Here is a 24313-nt window from a genome sequence, read left to right as displayed (position 1 = left end):
CTGGATGACCAGGATCATCCTGAGTTAAGGACTAGCCTTAAGAGATTGTCCCTGGTAACTGCTTGTGTTCGCTAAGCCATCTGCAACTAAATGAGGTTTTCAGCCAGGGACATTGGCATGCAGATCAGCAACCCAGTCTGTATTTATGCATTTGGATAGCAGATGGCCACTCCAAACAAATCCAGAAGTCTTACACATGATCTTACATCTGTGGATCTTTCACCGGGAACAGAAAGCTTGACACTGTATTTCGCAAGGCAAACGATTTACAGATCGCTAGGCACAGATGTTCTTTCACACAGGTGGCTGAAGCGCTTTCTTTATGCATTCCCACAACTTCTGCTTGCAGAAAGGGTGATTGAGATGATAAAATGAAAGGAAGCAAAGTTGATAGTTCTAGCTCCACACTTGCCAAGCAGATAATAGTTTTCAGATTTGGAGACTTGGCATTGGAACCCAACCCCACTGTATCAACCAGTGAGTCCACAAATCCTTCACCAAGGTTCCATTCTCTATTCAAGCTCAAGTTGTCTCCATGTGACGACAGAGCTATTGAGAGGAAAGCATTACGTGCACCCTGTTTTCCTCCAAGGTGAATCAGGACTGTACTGGCCTTCCGTGTGGACTTCAATGCTAAAGGGCTGCTCCATCTGGGCATGGGTTGGCTCATGGTGCCAAGCAGATAGAAATCCCAAGGACCCTGGAATTTCACATATTCTGGATTTCCTTCAGAACAGTCTGAACAAGGGATTGTTGCCTAACACTGTAGAACATTAGCTGTCAGATTTAAGCAGTGTCTTAACACACTGCATCCTTGGGCTCCTCAGCTGAAAGTTTGCAGGCTGCAAGATTTCTCAGAGCAGTCAAACTGGCTAAACCTGTAGACAAACCAAGCTTTCCAAGGTGGGATTTACCACTGATGCTAAAATCCCTAATGGCTATCCATTTGAACTGTTAGCTGTTAGGCCTTTTTAGTTTAAGAAACCTTGCTTCTTGGTTGCTAGCATGTCTGCTAGATGTCTTGGAGTTGGCAACTCAGGAACCATACTGTGTCCCCCATGATAACAAGGTGGTTTTAAGGACTGCAGAATTTTTCTTATCAAAGGTGAATTCCTCTTTTAATTCTAGATGTGTCAGGAAATGAGCTTCTCATCATTTTTGTCCAAAACAGAAAAGGTGTGGTATAATCTGGATTTACTTAGAACACCAAAGTTCTGCCCTCAGGTGCATTGAATCGTTGAGAAGATCAGGCTCTTTGTTCATGTTCTTTCATCTGGAGTTCCAAGGCCTTCAGGTATCCAAACTATTCCTGGCCAGATGGATTAAGTTGTTATGCGTTGTGGTGACACAAAAGGCACCAGGTAAACCTGTTCTTGAAAAGGTGGGTTTTAATTCTTTTATGATCTCTAGCAACCTCTTGGGCAGAATGACATGTGTCTCAACTGAGCAAACTTGCAGGACAGCAACATGATGTTTTATCAACACCTTTATCAAACACCTTTTTAAGACTAACTTTATATCCTCTTTAAATTTAAATTAAATTAAATTAATGGAGATATCCTATCTCCTAGAACTGGAAGGGACCTTGAAAGGTCATAGAGTCCAGCCCCCTGCCTTCACTAGCAGGACCAAGTACTGATTTTTGCCCCAGATCACTAAGTGGCCCCCTTAAGGATTGAACTCACAACCCTGGGTTTAGCAGGCCAATGCTCAAACCACTGAGCTATCCCTCCCCCCCTCTTCAGAGGCCTCCTTTGGAAGGAAGGTGCTGTATGCAGTGATCCAAAAATAACTTGCCATTTTACTTTCAAGGGGAGACGTCTATATTTCAGTCTTTCTTAGTCTTTCCCTTACTAGTTACTTTACAAGCATCACAAAATTGTGGGAGATGCTGGGCTACGAAATCAAAAAACTCTTTACCGAGTTATCTTTTTGCTAGCAGCATCTCTTCCAATTCTGCCGTCGCTGATATGACTTCTGTAGCCAAGGGGCAACATTTATTTTGTCTAGTTTGTGAAGGAGGTAGCCTACTGTACATAGTTCACTGCTTGGCATTAAGGTTATTGTTGATGATTATGTGCTAAGAGTTTCTACGCAGCTTTGGAATGACGTTTCTGGTTGGCACCTGGAGAAGGGGGGCATGACCAGTATGGGCTGAACAATTTCCAAAACTGTAAAAAGTAGGGGAACAGCCCAAGTATCACAGAATTGTGTGAGACATTGCTAGAGGAAAGGAAGTAATGAGGTAAGAAACTTTCCATTGTCAAAACTCTGTTGCAAGTGGTTTCAGTTGAAGAGTACTTACAAATTTTATTTCTAAAGCTGAAAAATACTATTATTCTGGAGAGTTCTTCCTGAGGGGTAGTCCTAAGACCAGGTTCAGTTTAAAAACAAAAATGGTCTGCCTCCAGTTACCATGGAGACAGAATCCCCACTGTGAAGACTGACATGGAGGTTCCTAGAATGAAAAGTCACAGATAAGAGAGAATTTTCATTTTCTGTGACATTTGGACAAGCCACTTTGTGCTTCAGTTTCCCAGCTGTAAAACAGTGATAGCCTCCTGGATAAATTGCTTTGTGGTTTTAGGATGAAAGGTGCTATTTGAATATTAGTAGTTTTACATGAGCGAATGTAATAAATTTCATTGAATTACTGAACAAAATATAACTTGTGCATACGATAGTCATTTGACTTTTTATACAGGTTCCAGCACCAGAACAGGCAGAAAAAGGTGGTGTAAGTAACATGACAGAAGCCAAACTAGTATTCTTCCTCACCTCCTTCTTTATTAAGGTATCTTTCTTTTAATATGATGTTTGGAGGGAGGGCAAAATAATTGTACTTTAACAAGAATGAACTGGAACCTCAAAGAGTAAACTGAAGGCTGATTGAATGGCAGTCCGATGCAGGGGTTAGAATTTCAGGATCTCATTTTGTCTTCTGACCCGAGCCTGGCTGGGCCTAGAGTGCATTGAGGCAGCATGTTCGGTCCTTGAAGGAATGGGGAAGTGCCTCTTTCCTCTTCAGTGACTTCTAGAGCGAACTGGGAGTGACATTGACTGACATACTCTGGTGAGAGCTATGTTCAGCCTTCTGAAGGACAATCAGCTACAAGGGATTTATTTAAAGTATGAAGTAGAGGGAGAAATGAGGACTTTGAGGAACCCCCCCCCCCCAAGTGCCAGGGAAGGCCAAAGCTTGGGGCCTGATTTTAACTAATAACTGTGCTTAGACATCCTTTGCTAAATGATTTGTCATATTCTGTAGAATTGGGAGTTCCTAGAGGGTCTCTTAGTTTGGGGTCTGTTCTACAACCAACTACACTGTCATGTTTTCAAATCACTCTTTTTTGCTTTTTCTTTCTGTTAAGGCTGGCTGTAAAGCTTCAGATATTGGTATCGTATCTCCATACAGACATCAGTTAAAGATAATCACTGACTTGATGAAAAGCTCATGTATCAGTACAGTGGAAGTAAATACTGTGGACAAATACCAAGGAAGAGACAAAAGTATCATAATAGTATCATTTGTTAGGAATAACAATGATGGAAATGTGAGTGGACTATATTCAACTAAATGATTCAAAGACATTTCACAAAGTTAAGACTACCATTAACTGAAATCCTTAAAATAAGACCTGAATACTTTTTACTGAACATGCATGAATATATTTTAGTCATAATTACATCTATAACAATTGCACTTACACTGGAAAAACTGAGTGGTTAGTTGGCATTTACAAAGTAATATAGACTGATTAAGGATATTTTTGTTAAAATGCCATTTTTAATTGTTTGTATAGAATCAACAATTTGCTCAACACTTTGATAGCATGCTTATATTTTAAAATGAAATATTTTAAATTTGAAATTAGTTAATTCATACTGTTTGGCTTTGTTCTCGCACTTGAATAATGAAAATAAATTAGTGAGTTTAACCTTTTCGTGTTTCTAACCACTTTGATTTTTTTTCTCCTCCTCTAGCATATTGTTTTAATGTTTGGGTTGGAAAAACTTAAGAGTGATTAACAATGTTATATTAGAATTAAAATAATAATGGATTATTTATGTTGGCTACATTTTTTAATGCATCTTATAGAAACATAATTTGGAACTAAATTTGACATGTTCCTTTTAAGAAATATAAGCAACCTCCTTGACATTTAAAAAATTGAAGATGGGTTGTACGTCTACACTTTTCATTCTTTTAAAACGTTGAAATGTGAAGTGAGAGAGAATAAATAATTATATTAATTTCAACAGCTTGGAACACTTCTGATGGATTGGAGGCGTCTTAATGTTGCTATTACAAGAGCGAAGCACAAATTAATCATGCTGGGCTGTGTTCCATCACTGTGCCGCTATCCTCCATTAGAGAAGCTACTCTGCCATTTAAACTCTGAAGCCATGATATCCTTTTCCTATGCACTTCAGTATATCCTGATACTCTTCCTGGATAAATATGTTCTCCTTAGTTTTAATATTTGAAAATGGAATAAATTACAATAGTTGAAACTGCACACTTCTATTGAAACAGACTGGAATTATATGCTGAGAAGGATATATACTACAGAGAGTGCTTTCAAGGGAAAGAAAAGGTGCTGCTAGACTGGGGAGCTGAAGCTCTGTAGCATGGGAACTGCATTTTCAATTTGCCACAGGCCACATCTGACTTATTGTAAATATACATTATTCTTAGAATAGACAACCTTAATATTTGCCCATATTTGTAACTTGCAGTTTTGCCAACAGCTTTTCATTTAGTAATGGATGTTAGGGTGAAAGTCTTCTATGAAAAAATGTCAATAAAATACTTTTGTGCAGTGGTCCCCATCTCAGTGCTGTAGACTTCCATGTTTGCAGCTAGTCTACTTATTCAGTAACTTAACAGTTGAACAGGTAGCATCTCAAGAAGAACAGGGAGCACCTTGTAGATATTGTAGATTCTTCATCTTGCAAAGTTGTAACAGCCTATTGAATTACAAGTTCTGTTATTCAGTATGGTCTTCCCCATTGGCTATTGCTGCCATGAAACATATTCTGTGTTCTCTCATGATTTGTGATCAACACCAGCAGCCAAAGGAGGCTACTCAAATACCATTTCCTTGAATGTTGGGTCTTGTGTGTCTAGTGTCAGGAGTTGTATCTGTAACGGAGCTATAGCAAGATTTGGGGCAAATGTTTCAGACTTTTCAAGATGCACAAATCATGGCCTATACTACATGGTCAATCTGTATTACAGTGGGAAAAGTTACCAACTAAACATTATTAAAGGGGTATGCTTTGGGTCCAGCTAATAAGCGAGTCCAAAATTTGTAATTGTATCTTCCACAATTTACAAATCAGCTTTGATTTAAGGGCTTGTTTACACAATGTGACAAGAGTCTCTAAAGCGGTGTGACTTGCAAAGCGCTCTAACTGCCCGGCATAGAACCGGTGACTTACTCTAAAATTTGGCTGGGCCAAATCTGAGAGAATGGTGGTGTGACCCTATGCACCAGGTTGCAAAACTCAGAGTGGGGAGCCTGGCCCAGCCCCATGGGATAGAAGCTGCTGCTTCGGGGTGAGTTCAGTGCCAATTTGCTTACCAACCCTTCCCTGCACACAAGGCTGGAAGAAGTGTTTGCTGAGGCTCAGTGATGGGCTAATGTGCCCCTGGACATGGCACCCCATCTAGAACCTTCCTGTGATCCAGACATACTGTTTGGGAAACACTGAATGAGGCTACACTGTTTAACATTTTAAAATAAAGCTACATAAAAACAGGCCTCTATTTAACCCTGTTTTTCTATCTTCCCATTTTATAGTCCACTAGATGTGGTTAGCATGTCAACTTCTTATTTTCTTCAAACGTGTGGCGGGAGAGGGCATGTATTTAAAAGGAATTGTATTGATAGTGCAGTAATTAATAAGGCTCCTAGAACTGAAAAAACGATACCTTTTATATACATAATCTCTCTTGTTCATTGAGTCTTTTCATTAGACTTTGTCCCTTCTCAGAGTAATTAGAGAAACGTATAACTGCTAAAACAGAGCACGTGAAGTGGGAAGGTTTGAAGATGGCATTGTGATATGCCCAAAAATTACTTTCGACACAAGACAGACCCATACACTTATAAATTGTCTTTTGCAAGAACAAAATATTATCCAAGTATTTGAAGTTTGTTTTCCTTAACTTTTATTACATTTTCAATCTTCCGTCAGGGGCACATGAACGTGTCTATCAGTTCTATGACCTTCTATGACTGTAAAGATGAAGAATTTGAGGAAAAAAGTCATCTTGTTCATTTTCTACATGTGCAACTGAATGCAAAAAATGGTTTAGTAGACTATGGGTGCTGAGTGCAGCATGTAGTCTGAATGGATTTGATTTCAGTCTGGTTTCTCAAACTGTAAAAGTTTCTTCTCACCATATTGCACAAATTCTTATAAAGAAAACAGGTAATTTTATTACCAGCGTGACACTACCATATCAGTAGCACAAAAGTCTGTACTTCTAGAGGTACTAGATAACTACTCTCATATTCCATTTTCCTTTGGATATATATTTATCTATGTATTTCTTGTGCGGGATAAGAAATTGCTTACTTGCCACTCAGTACAAATAATAGACACTGCTTTGAGTGACTACATTTGAGATCATTTTGGTTTTGCAGATTTTAAAATGTAGTTCTTACATAGAAATTCCCTTCTTTCTTGCAAACTTTTAAGATCATGTTTTTGTGCCTCTTAGAAAATATGAGAGAGTTCCCTTTTCTATTTCCAATACCCATCCTGTTGCTTTCTTTTTAAAGTCTATCATATGTGTAAGAACATAACACTCTTTTATGTTTACATACATAATTGTATTCTAGACTTCTCACACTGACACAACTTGATAACCTATTTCCATCTTCCACTAGCTTTTGGGTACGTTCTGAGAAATGTGATGTTGATATACCTATTTGCCTATAAGAGTTAAATTATTTTAGCAAATGAAAGCTTTTTAAAAACTTATGGGGTGAAATCCTGGCCAACCTTGAAGTCAATGGCAAGACTCTGACTTTAATGGAGCCAGGATTTCATATGTAATAGGAATGTAATATTGGCTTTCATTTGGGAGCTGTTGGGTTGGGGACAGATTTGTAGCTTACTGTTAATAAACTTACATGCCAGGTTGTTTCCTTAAATGATGCAAATTTCCCTTTACTTGACACAGTATAAGAAAGCTAAAATAGAACTACCTCATGCTTAATGCTTTAGTTTATGCTGTTAACCTAACATTAATTTGTAGATTTTAACTTTTGACTCTTCAAAAAGACACTCATGCCTTTCATGGTATTTTTTCACATTTCTTTAATGTCAAAGTTGTGTGCAAAGCATTGTTCATGACTTTATACATTAGATGTGGGCACTCTTTGGTTTTTTTAAATTCACAATTTTTTGTAATATTTGTAATGTAATAAAAATTTGCTAAATTGTTACAATTGGGCTAGTTATGGCACTGCGTGAATCAAACAATATCCGTATTTTCAGTTGAAATGCTTAGACACGATGGCTTACTGTGTAACTGAACTTTTCACGTATGTTAGTTTTTTTTTTTTTTTTTTCAATAGCAACATAGGCAGTTGGTGAAAATATCCTTTGAGGGGGCTGAGCCCACCGCCATTCACTCTGCAGAGGCAGCTCCTGTTGTGCAGGTTTGGCCTACCTACCCTTTCTGGCCTGTTGGGGCTTGATGCTCGCAGATTCAAAGGAGTGCACCACTGGGTCACTTGATGTGCCTGTCTGTACACAGGTGGTTCCTCCTCCCCTGCAACATCTGCCTTACTCCCTTCTTGGCCCTGGAGCTGCTGGCCATCGGGCTTTATTGGCCAAGTTGGGTGGGTGGTGGGCAGGCTCAGAAAGTAGATTCAAAGGGGCTCAGCCATACCTAGTCTTAGCAACCTGCCACCTATGATAGGCAGCAAACAAATATTTGAAGGTGGGAAAGTTTTAAAACGTGTAAAAAATTATATCTGGTTCCAATACTTCAGTAAGCGTGCTGGACCAATCTGACATCTCTTTCCACAGAATTTTTCCTTCAGTTTTGACTTGTCAGTAGTTGCTTATCTGTGTTTTTAAGTTTGAGAGAGTTAATATTATAAGCCAAATCCTCAGCTGTTGTAAGTTGACATGCACTGATTTATACCAATAGAGGATTTGACCCTATTATTGATGATCAAAATCAGTATTATGATAACTTAAATGAAAAGTTTGTAAAATCTCACTTACACTACATGAAAATCAGGCATAAGGGTGAAAGTCAGCCATCTCCCTCTCCTCCAGTAGTTAAAATGTGCCCTCTTCAGAGAGTGGAGTTTAGCTGAAACTAAGAAAAACCTACAGATAAAACTGCACTGAGTTGAAATACATAGAAATGTAGAAAATATACCGACAGAAAGGAAAAGATGGGATTCATTTAGAACCTAATATTCCAGAAGTGTCTTGGTGTTAGAATAACAATTTAAGATTTCATTTTTAAAAAATCATAGTATCCAGTTTTGGGTGGCATCAATGTATAAAGATACACAGCTAAGTGTGCTAAATTCAGCTCACTTTTCTAATATAGAAACTAAGGCCCTGATCCTAGAGTAATATTCACTGGTACAGAAATTTCCAATATCAGATACCAGGATTATAGCCGAAACCAGGACTGTTAGACAGCTCTTAATTTAGTCTTCTATAAAAGTGAGTTCTTAGAGTAGTGAAAAAGCTGTCAGCTCACTAAAGTGGAGCTGAACATTGGGGGAAAGGACCATTTAAAAACTGTCAGTTCTTCCTCTAACTGCTTCTTTCATTCCTTGACTCTGCTCTTTCATAGGGATCTGGCTGCAGGAAGTTAAAGTGGGGGGGATAAGGTGAAGTTTGTCGTTTTTGGCTACATATGTGGCCGTTGTTTGGATTAGACTAACAAAAAGCTACTTTAAAAATAAAGATGTTTCCATTATCTCTTTTCTACCTATATTTGTTTAGGGTTCTTTTTAGTAATGTTTCCAACTGTGCAGTGTTGGATCTTGGTGCATGGATCTGACAAACACCCAGCAAGCCTTTTAAGAATGCCTTTGGATACTCAATGTCCATAGTTAGATTCTGTCTAATCCCTATTTTGAAGTAAAGTAGTAATGTTCTCTGTTCTGTACCATGCCCCCGGTGATTAATTAGCTCACCCCTCTGACTCAGTCAAGTGGCTATCTATAGTTTGAGGTATTGGCATTTCCATGAATAAAGTAATCATGAGAAGTTGTTGTCAAATCAAATGACAAACTTGCTCATAAATATCTGAAAAGAACAGAATTTCTAGGACAGAAGGTATATTTTAAGGTACAGCTTTCTAATATATACAAATTTGCAGGTGTCTTGTAAATTTGTATAAGAACAAATGACAGGTAAAAACTGCAGAATGGATCAACGCCCTAGAAAAGCAAACACTTTTTACAGAGCCATTTATAAATGGGGTTTCTCACTTTCTTAAGCACTATAGTGTTTTTAAGTGGTGAATAAACATGAACATTGTTTGATCCCAAATTTATTTTAGGCTAACACTTACAAAAAAAGGCTAGTGCTCGCTGTTTCATTCAGCATGACTGTATCACTGCTGGCCTATAGGCACTTTTCTATTGCTTCTCATCTGTACTTTATAATTTCTTCCTGATATCTCTTCATAAATTTCCAGTCATCTTAAACTCAGTGTGGTTGAAGCTGAGCTTTTGATCTTTCCTCCCCAAGCCCTCTCTGTCTGTCACCATGGACGTCACTGCTATCCTCCCACTCATTTAATATTTTCAAATGAGTAATTTTTAACTTTGCCCTTTGGCTGGATCTGTGTGTTCAGGCTATTTCTAAATCTAGCTGTTTATACTTGCCTAAAATCTAAATTCCAGATTTTCCTTTCTATCTCAGAGATAAAACTTCAATCCTCATCATTTCATTTCTTGACTGCTTTGGGCACCTCTTTGCTGGCCTTGAATATTACAGCCCTGCTTTCCCCAAGTCTATTCCAAATGCTGCTGCTAAAATCTTGGTTCATTGCTCTGATCATGTCAACCCCCTCTCTGAGCACCTCTACTGCTCTCCTCCCCCGCCCCTCCAGATTTGTCTCCTCAGCCTTTCTAGAATCTTGTGGATGTCCAGCTGTGTTTAAGTTCAATATTGCTGAAACAGCACTTAATCTCCTGCTGCCCCCTCTAGGCCCTCTTTGCTACCTCCTGTCTCAATCATTTATAGATAGCATCACTGTTTTGCTTGTCACTCAGGCCTGTAAGCTGAGTGTCATCTTTATTGACCTTTCGGTCCTCAATTGCAGGCTGTCTAAATCTTGCCTATTCTTTCTGCATAACATGGCTAAGATATGACCTTTCCTATCCATCCACCTGGACAACTCTCATCTTAATTACAGCAGCATACTTTTCTCTGCCCTTGACAACTCTAATCTTATCCCCTCCTATCCATTCAAACTACTGCTTCAAAGTCTATTCTCCTTGCCAGTTGCTTTGAGCATATCATGCCTCTCTTTGATCTCTCTAGTGGCTCCTCCTCCCCCTTGTAATAAACATGTTGCTTGTCTTTACTTTCAGTGCCTTCCATTTCAATTCCCTGTTTCATTCACTATCCCGATGTCAACTTTCACTTCCTCTCTCTCATGATGGTAGCTTCTATCATCCATTTGTTAAATTTTCAAATAAATACCTTTGTGCTTTCTCCCATGGTGCCCTTACTGTTTATTGTAATGAGCTGTAATACTACCTCACTTTCCACTTGCAAACCTCCTCTTTAAAACTCCTTTTTGGTGATTGGTCACATTTTTTTTTCTAGGCACAATTAGACTGTAGGTGCACTGAGACTGAGATCATGGTCTACCATGCTGACCTATATTGTGTCTTTGTACTCACTTACCTCTATCAATTTCTTGGCCCCTGTATTACACTTAGTAATACTTTCATCTAGTTATATGGTGCCTAGAATAATGGGGTCCTGGTATGTGAGTAGGGTTTGTAAGTGTAGCTACGACAACCAAGTCTCTTAACAGGTCTCTTGTCATACAGTTCTTTAGGCACATTTTCATTTATGGAAGGCATGAGAATTTTCTTTTACATGCAGCACCTGTGGCAGAAATGTGTGTATTAATCACACCTAATTTATGGTATAGGTGGAAGGCACCTTTATATTTATCCCAAGTAGTAGTAGAAAACCATCAATCTTGAACTTCTCTTCTTCCCTTACTTTTGACAAGTGGAAGGGGAGAATAGTTCATGGGTGCATAAACAAAATCTACCTAAAGTTGGGAACGCTGTCTTATAAAATACTTATACAACCAGACCGCCCAAAGGCTGGGTCCTGTACAACTACAAAAGAAACAATCCCTTCCCTGAAGGGTTTACAACCTGAAGCTACAATAAAGCAACGCAAAACACGCCTATTTGTCAATACAAAAGAAAATCACACGCATTAGGTCAGAAATGCATTCGTGCAGAAGTGAGAGGCTAAAGTTTTCTCTGTATTGGTTGTTATGAGCCCCCCCGGGGCCATTGCTGCAAGCCTGTGTAGGGCGCTGGTGGCAGCTGAGCCCTGTGTAGTTTGGGCTATTTATGAAAGAGGAGGGTGAGGATTAGCCCCAGGGTTGCCTCCCGTTCCGAAGTCTCACGTGTGGGGCAAGGCTGGCTCTAGACCCCAATTTTGCGGTATCATCCCCGGTCAAGCAGCGGCTATTCTGTGTGGCTGGAACATAGGGGGACCTACGCTGAGCTCTGCCCAGTGCCAGTAGCAGCCCCTCCCCGCTGGTTGCGCTCCAGGGTGGGCAGAGAGGGGCAGGTCCTCCTGCCGCCGGGGGCGCAGTGCGGATTGTGACGGGGGAGGGGAGGAGAAGGAGCCTGCGAAGGGCTGGAGTGGGAGCCGTGCAAGGGAGGCCAGCCCGTCCGCGACAAGCTGGCTGCTGTTCTGTGGCCATGGGTAAGGGGCGCCTCTGCTCCCCACTCGCAGGGGGTAGGGAGTCGGGGGCAGGCCGCACTGGGGCTCCCCGCTGGGGGTGGGGAGGTAACGGGGTGAGGTGGCGCTTTCCAAGGGGTGCGGAGCGACTCCCCGGGTAGCGCGCAGCCCCCTTCCGGCAGCAGCCCGAGGCGGCGGCTGCTGGTCGGTGCGTGGCCTGGCCGCCTCGCGGCAGAACTTGGGGTGGCTCCAGCCGCTTCTGCGCGCCCGAGGCGGGCGGTGTGCGGGAGCCGCCTGCTCCCGGGGGAGGCGGGGCGGCCGGGCAGGTAACCAGGCACCAGGCCGCGGCTCCCTGCAGACAACGGGTCCGAGCAACACCGAGCAGCGCGGTGACAAAGGAGCTGAACCCCCGAGAAGGATGCTTGTCGGCGTGTGGGATGCGGAGCGGGCGCCTGCCTCCCGCGGGGCAGACAGCCGGTGGCGGGCGGCTGCTGGGCGAGGTGCTGTCTGGCTGCGGGGGTGGCGGCTGTCTCGCGGGGAGCAGCCCACCAGAGGTTTTGTGGGGACTGGGGAGGGCGGAGCAATGGGAGAGCCTTAGCCGTTGTGATTGCATGGAGGGGAGAGGTGATGGGAAATTGGTTCTTTTTTGGGAAAGAAAAATAAGCATGAATTGTTTGGAGTGCTTTTCAGTAGAGAAGGATCCGCCTTTGCGCATCTTGGGCATGGTGCCACTCCTTGTATAGTGAAGTAGAATGATAGTCCCAGTTGTGTTGAAGTGTGGGCATGTGCAGGTTCCCATCCTGATATATAGCGAAAGGGTTCAATTAAAAAAAAAAAAAGGACTTAAATCATAAAAGGGTTCAGCTGAATGGCCCATCTTAGTCCAGTTAGGAAGTGCCTGAATTCACAATGTGTGCACTGTGAATGATGTGTACATTTACAGAATACAAGAGGTTTCCAGAAATGGTCCAGCTGGCCCCTATCCAGCAACACAACCTGCTACCCTGGAACTTTGTGTCTGCCCTGAATCCCAATGAAATCAGTGGGACCCCATGATGTAGCTGGTTGTGTAATGGTTCAGGGGCTAAGGGAGGACTGATCACTTAAAGCTATCTAAGTTTCTGTTCTTTTCAGTGAAATACCTTATCTGTCTTCTGTGAGAACCAAGTGGATGCATAAGTCTTTGCTATTATCAAAGGCACTTTTTTCCATAATGAAAGAGAAACAGTCAGTATCTTCTGTTGGCTCCCAACAAGGTCCTAAATCATGGTGACTCTGACAAAAGAGATCTGAGAGAATAGGCCAGTGTTCCCTCTAATTTTTCCCATGCATGTGCGGAATTAATTTTGTTATGTGCACCAATATGGAGGTGATGTGTGACACATCACCTCCATATTGGTGCACATAACAAAATTAATGTGGTGAGGATGGGGCCGAGGGGTTTAGAGTGTGGGGGCTCGTGGCAGAGGTTTGGGATGTGGGGAGAAGGAGGGGAGGGCTTTAGCTGGGGGTGCGGGCTCTGGGGTGAGGCTGGGGATGAGGGTTTGGGGTGCAGGCTGCCCCAGGGCTATGGCAGGGAGAGAGGACTCCCTTCAGCTCTCTCTCCCTGCTGCAGCACCTGGGCTGGGGGGGAGAGGTGCCTCTCCCTGCCATGGTAGCTCTGGGGCTGGGGCCGCGGGATAGGTGCCTCTCCCCCAGCCGTGGCAGGTGTGGGGCTGGTCTGGGGCTGGTGGGGAGAGTCATCTCTCCCCACTGCAGCCTGAGTGCCTGCGCAGCGCTTAGAGGGAACTTAGGCAAAGGCCACTTATAATATATTTGAAAATAGGAGCATAAAAATCATGAGTCAGGCCCCAAAATATCACAAGATTGGGTTAAAAATCATGAGATATAAAAAGATACATTTTGAGTTATTTGCCTTTTCAAACTTTTATTTATAACAGTAAGGGCTAGAAACTTGAAAGAAAGCTTAGATTCTCATGTGATCTCTTTTATTCCAGCAATTATGACTTTAAGAGAAACAAATAGAACGAGGCTCATGATAAAATTATGAGATTTGGCATTACTGGATTAAGTATCATGACCAAATAATAATTATATAACTCTCATAACACATTCCCTTAGTCATTTCCCATTTTATCAGAAACATATAATGTGCCCTGTTAAAGTGCCCAACTAGTCTTAGGCCCCAATTTAGATTGTTTTGGAAAGTTTTATGTATTATGGGTATTAATGTTTTAATGAATTTTGAAAAAATACAGAAAAGAAACTTGGTTTTGTGTGTCCACTTTAAACTTTCCTGTGTAGAACTGTAAACCAAAACTACAGTATTATGCTAGTGGGTGAGGAACTATGTCTTGATCTTACAAATGCTTATGCATGTGCTTAACCATGTTCTACTCATAGAATGTAGTCAGTGGGACTTTACAGTGTGTAAAGTTAAATGCAGGCCTAAGTCTTTGTGGAATCAGGGCTACAATACAAACTGTTTATATGTAAAAGATAACTGACATCTGTTTCTGTGCTGGATATATAACTTGGATTCAAATAATGTTGCTGGATATACTATATTAATGAGACACATCTCTTATACTGGTGTGAACGCAGCTTTGGTATCATAGAAGAGTCTCTGAGCCCTGTTAACCAGCTGATTTTTTTTTTTTTTTTGCTTTTTCCATATTCATTGTCAGTGCTGCTTTCACTTTGTCTTCCAAGCCATGCTAGCTTGCCCTTCTAGTCCTGACTAGTGCTGAGATGAATTGAGACAATAGTTTGACTCAAATTATGACATCCCAAATAGTGCATGGAAGAATGAAAGGCAATAACAGCCTACTTCATTTGTATTTACATATTACACAAAGATAACATGTGTAAGTGTGTTTGTTTTGGAGTGCATGCTGTTTTATAACACTGTGACTTTACAGCAGTTAATGGATTTTATTCCTTTGATTAAATACAGATTGGGATCAAAGTGCTTTGAACAGGAAAGCATTTAGTGAATTTTTTTTGCTTTCATAATTGAAATATGCTTATTTTTACTTTGTTTTAGCTGTAAAAGACCCCACAGCTGTAGAAAGAGCAAATTTGCTGAACATGGCTAAATTGAGTATCAAAGGACTGATTGAATCAGCTTTGAGCTTTGGCCGTACTCTGGATTCTGACTATCCACCTTTGCAACAGTTCTTTGTCGTTATGGAGCACTGCCTTAAACATGGTCTTAAAGGTGCGGTAATCATTTTATTCATGTATTTCCTGTTCCAAACCATTTTGAAATTTTGTTTCTAGAATGTGATGCATTATCCTCTTTGTACAACAGTTTGAATATGTATAGCACTCTATAATAAATCTGAAGCTGTTACCACTCAAAAAAGAGATCTTGGAGTTGTGGATAGTTCTCTGAAAACATCCACTCAATGTGCAGCAACAGTCAAAAATGCAAACAGAATGTTGGGAATCATTAAGAAAGGGATAGATAATAAGATAGAAAATATATTGCCTCTATATAAATCCATGGTACGCCCACATCTTGAATACTTTGTGCAGTTGGGGTTGCCCAATCTTAAAAAAGATATATTGGAATTGGAAAAGGTTCAGAAAAGGGCAACAAAAATTATTAGGGGTATAGAATGGCTGCCATATGAGGAGAGATTAATAAGACTGAGACTTTTCAGCTTGGAAAAGAGATGACTCATAGGCGATATGATAGAGGTCTATAAAATCATGACTGGTGTTGAGAAAGTGAATAAGGAAATGTTATTTACTCCTTCTCATAACACAAGAACTAGGGGTCACCAAATGAAATTAATAGGCAGCAGGTTTAAAACAAACAAAAGGAAGTATTTCTTCATACAACGCACAGTCAACCTGTGGAACTCCTTGCCAAAGGATGTTGTGAAGGCCAAGATTCTAACAGGGTTCAAAAGGGAACTAGATAAATTCATGGAGGATAGGTCCATCAGTGGTTACTGGGCAGGGATGGTGTCCCTAGCCTCTGTTTGCCAGAAGCTGGGAATGAGCGACAGGGAATGGATCACTTGATGATTACCTCTTCTGTTCATTCCCTCTGGAGCACCTGACATTGGCCACGGTCAAAAGATAGGATACTGGGCTAGATGAACCTTTGCTCTGACCCAGTATGGCCATTCTTATGAAGTACTAATAACCATAACAAAAATATTTTACACACTTACACTTTTTTCTTCTTTGTAAGATACCCCTAAGTGACTATATATGTTTTATCAGGTACCAGGATCAAATGTATGTTACTTATATCTTGATTTAATTTCACTGTTACTCTTACATTGACATGGTTATGCTTCAGCAGATCTGTTTCAAAAATTAAAACAGAATTGCTACTTTATAAGATTCTTTTTAGAAATTCCCAAACCATTGTGACTTATTTTTAAGGGTTAATCAAAGCTTGTTATATAAATATTTATATTCACAGTACAGTATTTTAAAACAATTTGTGTAGACAATTTCTAATCCAGGTATGCTGATGTGAACTCTATGTGAGAGAGTGAGCTAAGTAACTTAAATTGTCAACTAAATTATTTTGTTTTCCTTTTCTTAGTAAGAAAATCTTTTCTAAGTTACAATAAAACAATCTGGGGCCCACTGGAACTTGTGGAGAAGTTGTACCCAGAAGCTGAGGAGATAGCAGCTAGTGTCAGAGATTTACCTGGCCTCAAGTGAGTAGTGTTGGTAAAAACATAACATTTGCTGCAATAAAGGTTTAGGGCCTGATCCAGTGCCCATTAGAGTCAATGGAAGGGCTCGGACCCTTAAAGAGCAAAATATATTGTGGCAAAAGTAGTACTTGGATTTTAGATTCTGTGTTGAGAGAATTTAGAAGAAGAACCTTTCTCACATTGAAGAAGCTAAATACTTTAAAAATGAAATGCCTTTTATTGTGTTTGTAGAATCATAGAAGAATAGGACTGGAAGGGACCTTGAGAAGTCATTTAGTCCAGTCTCCTGCACTCACGGCAGGACTAAGTATTATCTAGACCATCTCTGACAGGTGTTTGTCTAACCTGCTCTTAAAAATCTCCAGTGATGGAGATTCCATAACCTCCCTAGGCAATTTATTCCAGTGCTTTTAACCACCCTGAGAGTTAGGAAGTTTTTCCTGATGTCCAATCTAAACCTCCCTTGCTGCAGTTTAAGCCCATTGTTTCTTGTCCTATCCTCAGAGGTTAAGAAAAACAATTTTTCTCCCTCCTCCTTGTAACAACATTTTATGTACTTGAAAACTGTTATCATGTCCCCTCTCAGTCTTCTCTTTTCCAGACTCAACAAACCCCTCATAGGTCATGTTTTCTAGACCTTTAATCATTTTTGTCGCTCTTCTCTGGACTCTCCAATTTGTCCACATCGTTCCTGAAATGTGGCGCCCAGAACTGGACACAATATTCCAGCTGAAGCCTAATCAGCGAGGAGTAAAGCAGAAGAATTACTTCTTGTGTCTTGCTTACAACACTCCTGCTAATACATCCCAGAATGATGTTTGCTTTTTTTGTAATGGCATTATACTGTTGACTCATATTTTGCTTGTGGTCCACCATGACCCCCAGATCCCTTTCTGCAGTACTCCTTCCTAGGCAGTCATTTCCCATTTTGTATGTGTGCAACTGATTGTTCTTTCCTATATGGCGTACTTTGTATTTGTCCTTATTGAATTTCATCCTGTTTACTTCAGACCATTTCTCCAGTTTGTCCAGATCATTTTGAATTTTAATCCTATCCTCCAAAGCACTTGCAACCCCTCCCAGCTTGGTATTGTCTGCAAACTTTGTCAGTGTACTCTCTATGCCATTATCTAAATCGTTGATGAAGATATTAAACAGAACGAGCCCCAGAACTGATCCTTGTGGGACCCCACTCATTATGTTCTTCCAAAATGACTGTGACCCACTGATAACCCTCTGGGAATGGTTTTCCAACCAGTTTTGCACCTACCTCATAGTAGCTCCATCTAGGTTGCATTTCTCTAGTTTGTTTATGAGAAGGTCATGCAAGACAGTTTCCAAAGCTTTACTAAAGTCAAGATATACCATGTCTACTGCTTCCCCCCTACTTGCTTCTACAAGGCTTGTTACCCTGTCAAAGAAAGCTATCAGGTTGGTTTGACACAATATGTTCTTGACAAATCTATGCTGACTGTTACTTATCACTTTATTATCTTCTAGATGTTTGCAAATTGATTGCTTAATTATTTACTCCATTGTCTTTCCGGGTACAAAACTTAAAGTGACTAGTCTGTAATTTCCTGGATTGTCCTTATTTCCCTTTTTATAGATTGGCACTATATTTGCCCTTTTCCAGTCTTTTGGAATCTCTCCCGTCTTCCATGACTTTTCAAAGCTAATCACTAATGGTTCAGATATCTCATCTGTCGGCTCCTTGAGTATTCTAGGATGCATTTCATCAGGCCCTGATGACTTGAAGACATCTAATTTGTCTAAGTAAATTTTAACCTGTTCTTTCCCTTTTTTAGCCTCTTCTGATCCTACCTCATTTTCACTGGCATTCACGATATTAGACGTCCAATCACCACCAACCTTCTTGGTGAAAACCGAAACAAAGAAGTCATTAAGCACCTCTGCCATTTCCACATTTTCTGTTGTTATTTTCCCCCTTTTCCCCCCATTGAGTAAAGGGCCTACCCCATCCTTGGTCTTCCTCTTGCTTCTAATGTATTTGTAGAATATTTTCTTGATACCCTAATGTCTCTAGTTAGTCTGATCTCATTTTGTGCCTTGCCTTTTCTAATTTTGTCCCTACATACTTGTGTTATTTGTTTATATTCATTCTTTGTAATTTGACCTAGTTTACACTTTTTGTAGGACTCTTTTTTTGATTTTTAGATACTGGAAGTTCTCCTGGTTAAGCCAGCGTGATCTCTTGCCATACTTCCCATCTTTCCTACGCAGTGGGATAGTTTTCTCTTGTGCCCTTAATAATGTCTCTTTGAAAAACTGCCAACTGTCTTCAGTTGTTTTTCCCCTTAGACTTGCTTCCCATGAGATCTTACATATCAACTCCCTGAGTTTGTTAAAGTCTGCCTTCCTGGAATCCATTGTCTTTATTTTGCTGTTCTCCCTCCTACCATTCATTAGAATCATGAACTCTATCATTTCATGATCACTTTCACTGAAGCTGCCTTCCACTTTCAAATTCTCAACCAGTTCCTACCTATTTGTCAAAATCAAATCTAGAACAGCCTCTTCCCTAGAGGCTTTCTCTGCCTTCTGAAATAAAAAATTGTCTCCAATACATTCCAAGAACTTATTGGATAATCTGTGCCCTGCTGTGTTATTTTCCCCACAGACATCTGAGTAGTTAAAGTCCCCCATCACCACCAAGTCCTGTGCTTTGGATGATTTTGTTAGTTGTTTAAAAAAAGCCTCATTCACTTCTTCTTCTTGGTTAGGTGGTCTGTAGTAGACCCCTACCATGATATCACCCTTATTTTTTACCCCTTTTATCCTTACCCAGAGACTTTCAACAGGTCTGTCTCCTATTTCCATGTCAACCTCAGTCCAAGTGTATATATTTTTAATATATAAGGCAAGACCTCCTCCCTTTCCCCCCGCCTGTCCTTCCTGAGCAATACCCTTCTATACCAATATTCTAGTCATGCATATTATCCTACCAGGACTCTGTGATGCCAACTATGTCATAGTTGTGTTTATTTACTAGCATTTCAAGTTTTTCCCTGTTTATTTCCCATACTTCTCACATTAGTATAAGGACATCTAAGATACTGATTTGATTAGCCCTCCCAGTTCTGTTTTGTCTCTACTTTATCCCTGCTATAACAGCCCATGCTAGCTGCAAAGGTAATACCCTTATGTCTCAGTTGTACTAATTTTCCAAATGTTGCATAAAAATAGTATAACAAAGACTGTCTTGTAGGTTAACTAGTGAACAGTAATCCACCTGCCTTCCCATTCTTAGCTTGATCAGACGTTAAATGAAATCTTGTCTCTATTTCCAGCATCAAATATGATGTATTTGATATCAGCCAGTGTTGCTGGTATCTAATTATTGGGGGAAAAAATAAAGTGATTGAGACAGTCTTGTAAATGTTTTATTCTTTTTGGTGTGCTGATGTCTTTTGGAATCCTCAAGTTTATTTGTTTCCTGTAGTCTTATTTCAAGTACATGATGCTCCCATGGCATCAGCTGGAGGATGTAACTCTAATCCTCATATTGTGGCAAACAGCACAGTCACTAGACCATTGCAATGACTCTCAGTGATGCAATTTAGTTTGTTTCATGTGCTAGGAAATGTATAGCTTCTAACAGAGGTTCCCAGTCAGTTATATATTTAATCTCTTTGCATTTTGTTCAGTGTTTGGGACCCACCTTTATGTTAGTAAAACTATCTTGAAAAAAAGATATCTATCTAAAGACAGAGCTGGGCAAAATTTATAGGATTCAGTTTGCAAGAACTGGACCTCCCTGCACAGTTTGGTAGTGGATGTCCACATGCTTCTCTCTCAAACCCTCCTGACTCTGTGAGGATTTGAGAGCAGGACTGAAAATATCAGGGACAAGGGTTGACAACTGTGCGAAGGCCCTAACCTGTGGGGCGCCCCAAACTTCTGTAACTGGGGTGAAATGGAAGGGGGTTGGCCCCCAGCAAACTTGATGTACCTGGGCTCTAAACTTCTCTTGATGAGCCTGTTTGCAAGATAGTCTCCAATTTTTTCTAAATAAAATATTTTTTTTTGAACTTCTATTGTAAACATTTTTAAAAGGACACTCAGATTAAGAAATTATATTTTACCATTTTGTTTTTTGTTTGTTTTTACTTTCTACACAGTGATTTGCTTGGACAATTAAAATAGGGTGGTTGTTTTCACTCTCTGATTCTCATGCGGTAGCACAGTACTGCACTGTTTGGGTTGCAAACACTGCTGGAAAGTGTTGGCATCCAAACAAAAACTATTTTCCTTCAAATATTTTCAAAAATAAATCCAGGAAAACATTTCTAGTTACAAGGTGGATAAAATCAGTAATGTAATTTTTTTGTTTTAAATTGGATTTTTTACTTAAATACATTTTTCTTTTGGAAAAAATGTTTAAAATTAAATTTATTATGACAACCTATGTTAAGACCTAAAATTACTGTAGTCTATTAAAATAATTTAAATTATAAAAAGCTACATCAATGAGCCCTCCTCAAGTTGTAATGAGTTAAAAAGGAGTGGTGCATTTTTAAGTATATACTGAATTAGGAGGAAAACATATTTAACTTTTGAGATTAATTTAAGCTTTATGAATATATCACAATGTTGTGCACTTCATTAAATATCTGTATTATTTTCAGTCTTTACAGTGGAGTGAATGCTGGTATTTACATACTTCTAAATGTAAATACTTTCAGCTTATGTAGAAAAGCTTTTGCATTAATTACTTGTGGTTTTAGTTTTAGCAGGTGCAGAAAATTTGTTTTTCATTTGGACAAGCTCATTCAAAATTGAGAAACGGACTGGGAAGTGAAAAAGCAGGAAAGCTTGTTTTTTGTCTTCCAATCCATGGGGAGAAAAACAGGTTGGGAGAAGATGAGATCTAGTAATTGTGAAAACTTAAAGGATGTGGAGTGACCCAAGAACCTCTTAATGCCAGCTGGCAAGGGGGTGCAGAGAGGTTATAGGGGTCTCGTGGATCTGACCTATACGTTCCAGTTCACCAAAGTGTGTCATGTGAGGACTCAAATGAAAGCCAGTGTTACATTTGTTATCAATATTGCAACATGTATGCACGGATATTGTGTAAGGACTTATGTATATACATTATGTGTAGGGCCTGGTCACCAGAAAAGGTGAAAGCAGGTTTTTCTTGAAGCAAGATATGCTGCTGCTTCAAGTGATAGTTCTTTTGTGTTTTCCGCACGTGGGTACACATGTGCACAATGTCCCTGAATCCGGAGATTTTTTAGTAGGCAGTGTCCATTGGTCCACTCGTGTGCAGTTGTTTCTGGAATTGGTGTATCAGAAACCACATAACCCTCTTCACAGTATACCCACCAGGTGCGCAGAACTCCCCAGCAGCCAGTCTCTGCAGATGTTTTCCCACAGATCATGAATGGGAGTTCCATGATTCTGTTCTGAATGAGATGTTCACCCAATGGGGAACACTGTCTTGGGTTCTCTTTGCCTTGCAGGAGAACAAGAAACTATCCCAGTATTGCTCTAGGGCAGTTCTGGGCCATGGCTTGAAGGGCAACACCCTGCTGCTACCCTGGATGGATCATCTCACGTATACCTTTCCACCGATTCCACTAATACCACAAATCCTGTGAAAAATCTGTTATGACATGGCTTGAGTTAATGATCCCTTTGTCTAATAAATCAGTTAGTTTTAAATGAAACATGTTTAGATACACAAGAAAAAAAAGTCTATTCTGAAACATTGAAGGTAGATTTATTTAACTAATAAAAAATGCAAAATGCTTGTTTTGTACATTTTTAATTGAATTCCAGTTTTCCAAATGCAACTTGACACAAATCCTGAGTAAAAAATTAACATCTAGTAAATAAGAAATGTAATTCACCATTTTCTAACATAAGAATGTAAACAATAAGAATGAGTAAATGTATGGTAATATATATGTAAATATAATATAGTCTCTTTCTTAGCTAAAAAATTACCAAATGTAATGTAAAGGCTATATTTGGTTGCAAATCAGCATGTTTTAATAGTTATACTAACCAATGAGAGTGCTGCTTTTCTTTATATAAAAAAAAAAAGATAATTGTGCCTTGTATCTTAACTGATTATTGAGTGTTATTCAAATAATAACTTAAAATACCTTTAAAATCTGAATTTGTGTATTAACAAACTGATTCATGAAGGCAATAAGACTAATTGATGTGCAGCAGTATCCTGACTAATTTTTTTTCTTTTCAGAACACCATTGGGCCGTGCCCGGGCGTGGTTACGATTGGCATTAATGCAAAAAAAAATGGCTGATTATCTACGTTGTTTAATCATTCAAAGAGATCTCCTCAGGTTAGTGATTTTGTTGAAATTTTATCTTTTTAAATTTAAAAAAAAATTTGTTTAGGAAATCAAGTCTAGTGTCATATTTGGCACTTTACCATATCATAAAATTTTATTACATTATAACTTCTTGTTTGTGTTATCCTTAGGGCTGTCAATTAATTGCAGTTAACTCATGTGATTAACTCAAAAAAATTAATTGCACTTATAACAATAGAATACCAATTGAAATTTATAAAATATTTTTTGATTTTTTTCTACATTTTCAATATTGATTTCAATTCCAACACAGAATACACAGTGCACGGTGCTCACTTTATTATTTTTGATTACAAATATATGCACTATAAAAATGATAAACAAAATAAATTGTATTTTTTAATTCACCTTATACGAGTACTGTAGTGCAATCTCTTTATCGTGAAAGTGTAACTTACAAATGCAGACTTTTTTTGTTTACATAACTCCACTCAAAAACAAAACAGTGTAAAACTTTAAAGCCTACAAGTCCACTCAGTCCTACTTCTTATTCTGCCAATCGCTAAGACAAACAAGTTTGTTTACATTGATGGGAAATACTGCTGCCTGCTTTTTATTTACAATGTCACCTGAAAGTGAGGACAGGCATTCGCATGGCACTTTTGTAGCTGCCGTGGCAAGGTATTTACATGCCAGATATGCTAAACATTCGTATGTCCCTTCCATATTTCGGCCACCATTCCAGAGGACATGCTTCCATGCTGATGATGCTTGTTAAAAAAATAATGCACCAATTAAATTTGTGACTGTACTCCTTTGGGGGAGAATTGTATGTCTCCTGTTCTGTTTTACCTGCATTCTGCATATATTTCATGTTATAGCGGTCTCGGATGATGACCCAGCACATGTTCGTTTTAAGAACACGTTCACAGCCTATTTAACAAAATGCAAAGAAGGTACCAATGTGAGATTTCTAAAAGTAGCTACAGCACTCGACCCAAGGTTTAAGAATCTGAAGTGCCATCCAAAAACAGAGTTACGAGGTGTAGAGCATGCTTTTAGGAGTCTTAAAAGGGCAACACTCCAATGCGGAAACTACAGAACCCAAACCACCAAAAAAGAAAAGCAACTTTTTGCTGGTGGCATCTGACTCAGATGATGAAAATTAACATGCATCAGTCTACACTGCTTTGGATCATTATCAAGCAGAACCCATTATCAGGATGGAAGCATGTCCTCTGGAATGGTCGTTGAAGCATGAAGGGACAGATGAATCTTTAGCGCATCTGGCATGTAAATATCTTGCAACGCCAGCCACGACAGTGCCATGCGAACACCTATTTTCACTTTCAGGTGACATTGTAAATAAGAAGCAGGC

General features: G+C 39.6%; 2 protein-coding genes across 10 annotated transcripts in view; both read left to right on the top strand.

Moving 5' to 3' along the window:
• The window catches only part of LOC117879912 (graves disease carrier protein-like), a 66793-nt gene extending 59327 nt beyond the window's left edge, over positions 1-7466 (top strand). For all 3 annotated transcript variants that reach the window (XM_034775456.1, XM_034775455.1, XM_034775457.1), the window contains 4 exons: positions 2705-2794; positions 3372-3554; positions 4264-4410; positions 6186-7466. In XM_034775456.1, coding sequence (XP_034631347.1) covers positions 2705-2794; positions 3372-3554; positions 4264-4410; positions 6186-6245 — 480 coding nt within the window. In that variant the 3' untranslated portion in view covers positions 6246-7466. The remainder of the gene's footprint in view (positions 1-2704; positions 2795-3371; positions 3555-4263; positions 4411-6185) is intronic.
• Positions 7467-11864: 4398 nt separating this feature from the next.
• Positions 11865-24313, top strand: part of RUFY2 (RUN and FYVE domain containing 2) — a 55373-nt gene continuing 42924 nt past the window's right edge. For 3 of the 7 annotated variants that reach the window (XR_004646494.1, XM_034776126.1, XM_034776129.1), the window contains exons 1-4: positions 12338-12443; positions 14990-15163; positions 16514-16631; positions 22864-22965. Coding sequence is in view for 5 of the 7 variants with exons in the window: in XM_034776126.1 (XP_034632017.1) it covers positions 12362-12443; positions 14990-15163; positions 16514-16631; positions 22864-22965 (476 nt within the window). In the remaining 2 variants the exon portion in view is untranslated. Of the gene's footprint in view, positions 11968-12336; positions 12444-14989; positions 15164-16513; positions 16632-22863; positions 22966-24313 lie in introns of those variants that run through there. The other 4 variants (XM_034776127.1, XR_004646493.1, XM_034776125.1 and 1 more) reach the window with 4 other exon arrangements.

This window comes from Trachemys scripta, chromosome 7, assembly GCF_013100865.1.
Source record: "Trachemys scripta elegans isolate TJP31775 chromosome 7, CAS_Tse_1.0, whole genome shotgun sequence".
NCBI classification, from domain to species: domain Eukaryota; kingdom Metazoa; phylum Chordata; order Testudines; family Emydidae; genus Trachemys; species Trachemys scripta.
This window is presented reverse-complemented; position numbering and strand designations above follow the sequence as displayed.